General features: G+C 57.4%; 1 protein-coding gene across 2 annotated transcripts in view; it reads right to left on the bottom strand.

The window, feature by feature from the left end:
- The window catches only part of LOC144221258 (Fc receptor-like protein 1), a 14710-nt gene that overhangs the window by 3904 nt on the left and 6155 nt on the right, over positions 1 to 4651 (bottom strand). For both annotated transcript variants that reach the window (XM_077751718.1, XM_077751713.1), the window contains 5 exons: positions 4139 to 4408; positions 2796 to 3083; positions 2363 to 2641; positions 1440 to 1553; positions 346 to 373 (listed from right to left, as the gene is read on the bottom strand). In XM_077751718.1, coding sequence (XP_077607844.1) covers positions 346 to 373; positions 1440 to 1553; positions 2363 to 2641; positions 2796 to 3083; positions 4139 to 4408 — 979 coding nt within the window. The remainder of the gene's footprint in view (positions 1 to 345; positions 374 to 1439; positions 1554 to 2362; positions 2642 to 2795; positions 3084 to 4138; positions 4409 to 4651) is intronic.

Here is a 4651-nt window from a genome sequence, read left to right on the forward strand (position 1 = left end):
AAGACTCGGAATCCCATTTTCCTTTCTCATCAGAATGACTCACAGACCCTCAGATACGGGTTAACTCATTTAATGAATCAATTCATTGGTGAATGTGTGAAATGGGTCAAAGTTTGGTGAGGGAGCTAAATTAGGAAGAATGATGGAAGAAGGATTTCAATTAATTAGTTGATATATAAACAAGAAGGAAGAGCAAGCAGGTGCTCAGTGATAAGGGGGAGAGCTCTAGAGGGGTGGGTTGGGTTACAATCACATAAGAAACAAGCCCATGAGAGAAGATAACTCAGAACCCGTAAGATTGATTTTTCTGGAACATCAGTGCACACAGAGAATGTGGAGCCTCACCTGCATGGGCTCCTGGATGGACGTCTTCCTACAAGACAAGCAGATGAGCAAACATGTCAAAGGGGGATTCTGTTCATCACTTGTTTTCAGGTGGCCCCCGTGTGGGACTGTGCCTCAGGCCACAGTACCCCTCACAAATGCCACCGCATGCCAGAGGACATGCCGGCACTCAGACACAAGGGTCCTACGTCTTGCTGGTGGGACACTCTGTGCAGAGTGGTTGTGTGGGCTCCCCAAAGATAGCTTCCCCCCCGCCCCGAATGAGGACTTGAGCCCATGCCTCCAAACATTTGCACTTCTTGTATTGTTTGCCTTGGGTTTTAACAACCACATGACCTAACATTGTCATGACAAGTCATCAGATGCAGACATGGCCCCAGCCACATGATAGACAAGGTGAGGTGCCCCATGATGCAGGAGAAACTAGGAATTCAAGTGAAAATCTCACATTGTCTCCATCTTGCATCTCTGCTTAGCAGAGAACAAGAGTCCAAGATTAAATGCACAAATACATATGTAATTCCCCATGTGAGCATGGGCAGGGCTACCCAGCTTAGTGCCCTGATGACAAATAATGAGAGAATGCGGGCTGTGTGGCCAGGGGAAGCCTCTCGGAGAAAGTGACGTTTAAGTTGGAAAGCAGGAGGGATCCCGCGGTGAGTGGAACATGAGGAGGTGTGGACAAGCATTCCAGAAAGCCGGAAGCCACATGATGATGCTCTGGGGATAAGAGGCACCGACTTTCCCTGGAAGATGGTCAGCAGGGCTGGGATTGCTAACTGTGGTTTCTCCTCCAGGGGCTGACTAGTTAGTTTAAATAGAGTTACGTTTTGGTGTAAAAATCAGATCAGACAAGCTATCAGCTTGACCTCAGATAACACATAGTGGATGGAGGATTGACCAAACACACTGCATCAGTCCAATGGGTGCTGCTCCCATGCAGGGGGCTGGGAGTGGGTCTGCGGTGGGGGAGGGGGGCCTGGGAGTAGGTCTGCGGGCCAGCAGGACATATCCACCCCTGCGTCACCGGCCCAGCCTGTGCCCGTGAAAACAAAGGTCACAGTAACAAAATACCAGCCTCTGTAAATACGAACCTAGTCTTTTCTTGAGCCCACAGCAGCATACGGCCAGAATGACGGGACCAAGGATGCCGAGGAGCCCCTCGAGGATTCCCGAGGCCAGGCGTTCTCGCCTGTCCTCCGTGGGCACTGAAGGGAGAGGTCAGCACATGAGCTGCCAGCTGGACGGCTACCCTTTGGAGAGCAGACATCTCCACTGTGGGTTGGGGCCAAGGTCTGCTCCTCCTGGGGGTGGGGGGCAGCAGGCAGACTTCTGTATGGAGGGGGCTGCAGCTTAGCACACTGATGACAGGGGAAGAGCCATCAGCCTTCACGTCCTCTGTGCCCTTCAGACAGCATCCCAGGGTGGCACCCCCCACAGAGCCATCGCTGGCTGCACAACGCCGGAAATGCGGTGGTGTCAGGAGGGAGCAAAGCATGAGACTCTTAACTACAGAGAACAAACTGAGGGTCCTCGCAGGGAGGGAGGTGGGGGATGGGCTAAATGAACCACGGGCATCAAGGAGGCCACTTTTTGGGATGAGCACTGGGTGTCACACGTAAGAGATGAATCACTGGGGGGCCCGGGGGGCTCCGACTTCGGCTCAGGTCATGCTCTCACAGTCCACGAGTTTGAGCCCCGCGTCAGGCTCTGTGCTGACAGCTCAGAGCCTGGAGCTGCTTCGGATTCTGTGTCTCCCTCTCTCTGCCCCTCTCCCCCACATTCTCCCTCCCTCCCTCTCTCTCTCTCTCTTTCTCTCAAAAAGAAATAAGTATTAAACATTTTTTAAAAAATAATTCTACCAATTAAAAAAAAGAGATGAATCACTGGGTTCTACTCCTGAAGCCAAGACTACTCTATGTGTTAACTACCTTGAATTTAAACAAAATTTTTAAAAACTCCCCCGGGATGCTGGAAAAAGGCAGTGACCAAGACAGTCCTACAGCCTGAGCTGTACCTGTGACGCTGAGGGGCACTGCCTCGCTGCGCCGGGCCCCCAGGCCATTGTCGGCCTCGCAGGAGTAGTTTCCAGAATGTTCTGCAGTCAGAGAGAGGTTGAAGGACGCTCCTCCTCCAGCATGAGCTGAGCTCCTCCCCAGGGTGATGTTCTTGTGATAAAATCGGTACAGAATCGGGGGAGAGCCGCTCTGGGCCTCACAGCGAAGCTCCACCATGTCCCCCTCCTCGGCCTGGGCCCCAGGCGCCCTGACGGTGAGGACGGGGCGGGACACTGGAACTGAGAGAGACAGGGCGCCGTCAGAGAGGGTCCCCACACTGTGGCCGCTCGCAGTCCCAGCCCACGGAGGCCCGGCCCCGGTGGACTCCCTCGGGGTGCCCCCGGGGAAACGGGGAGCCCAGCTCGCGGGCCGCTGGCGGGTCGGGGAACTTACTTCTGACGGTGACGCTCACCAGCTCGCTGAGGCTGGGGCCGTAGCCGTTGTCGGCCGCGCAGTAGTACTTGCCCGTGTCACTGTCCCCCACCGCCGCGATCTCGAACTTCGCTGCCAGAGAGCGCTGGGTCTTTGTTTCCAGGCTCAAACCCAGGGCGCCTTTGTACCAGAGGAAGGTGATATCTCCAGTGCCGGTGGCCACCTCGCAGACGAGAGCCAGCCTCTGTCCCTTCTGCACCTGCCCGCCGGGAGGCTGCGTCTCCAGGCTCACATTGCAGACGGGGACTCCTGCGCACACACAATGTGACCCCGGAGGGGTGACCGTCCTGAACACAAGGGCCTCGGGCAAACTCAACAGTTCACACGGTCGAAAGGCTAGTGGTGAGGGGACATGGGGGAGGGGTTCTGCTGATTTAGGTCCTCCTTGGTCAGGTGGATGGATACTGCAGGGTGATAAAAGCCATACTGTCACCAAGCACCCCCTCCCGGCCCAGGACACTGGGGCTCCCAGGACCTGGCCTCCTTGAGCCCTCCCTCCGCAAGGCACAACAGCGGTGCCGAGTGCAGACACAGCTGCCTGGGCTGAGTGCTGGTTCCAGGTCTGACTGTGTGTGCTTGATCCAAGTACTTGACTTCTCTAGGACTCGATTTCCCGTCTGCACAGGGGGCGGGCAACGCGGCTGCCTCTCGCGGCTGGGAGGGTCCCCTTACGTGATGTGTGAGAGGCCGGGAGCAGGGCCCGCTGCCCTGTGCTGCTGAACTGTGCTCCAGCCTCACCAGGGCGGAGTTTGAGCAGAGGCGGGAAAGCCAGCCTCCCAGAGCCACCCGCTTCCCAGCACCGAGGATGCATCTTTGACTGAGAACAAGGGAGGATGTCAGCGTGTCCACCCTGACGCGGGGCAGCACGGTCCAGAGTCAGGAAACACCTCCTCTCTCAAAACCAAGCCCCAGCTTCTCCAATAGCCTCCTGCACAAAGCCTCCGCCTACCGTGCGGGTCTGATTTCTCCCTTCTCTGTGGCTCCCGTCAACCACCCCCCACAGCCACACATTTCGCCCTCGCTGAGGGCGCCTCGGGAGCTCCGGCTTCTGGAAATAGGGGCGCGATCATGCAGCACTTTGCCCCCACTCTCCAGCACAGCGTGGGCTTCCGAAATGCTCTCCTGTGCGTGCAAGCGGGATTAGCAAGGGTAGGGAAGATCCCTCCAGGACTCTGACCGGGAGACAAGCTGGGGGACACCTCAGACACCTCCCATTCCTGCAGGAGCCCAGACCCCGGTGTCAGGGGAGACAGCCTCCTGTCCCCGCCAGTGTCTGCCCCCGGCCGCAGGCCCCCCGCACTCACTCTGCACCTGTATCTGGACCCTTGAGCTCCGAGTGACTCTGGATGCCGTGGTCTTTCCTTCACACCAGTAGGACCCTGTGTCTTCCCTCCACACAGTGGGGAGCTGGAGCTCTGCGGAGCTGCTCCAGCCCGGCCACAGGACCTGGCCGTTTCTGAAGAAGCGGAACTGGAGGGAGACATCCAGGTTCCCTAAAGGGACCCGGGTGTTGCAGGTCAGGGTCACTGAGCTTCCCTCCACGGGCTGAGAGGGCCTGGCCGTCAGGTGCAGCACTGGAGAGAGGAATGAAACACATATTCCAGGGCAATGGGGTTCAGAGTACCCAGGAAGAGGCACTTTGTGTTCTCAGCATTTGAAACAGGCTCGAATAACCACCCAGCAGGGCGCAGAGCCCACCCGGCACCTTGGTGCCCCCAGCCCACCTCACACCCCAGTACACTCCCTGAACCCACCCCGCACCCCAGCAGTCTCCCCCAGCCCAATCTGTACTCTGGCAGCACCCCCACTAGCCCCCT

The sequence above is a fragment of the Crocuta crocuta genome, unplaced genomic scaffold, assembly GCF_008692635.1.
Source record: "Crocuta crocuta isolate KB4526 unplaced genomic scaffold, BGI_CrCroc_1.0 scaffold494, whole genome shotgun sequence".
NCBI lineage: Eukaryota > Metazoa > Chordata > Mammalia > Carnivora > Hyaenidae > Crocuta > Crocuta crocuta.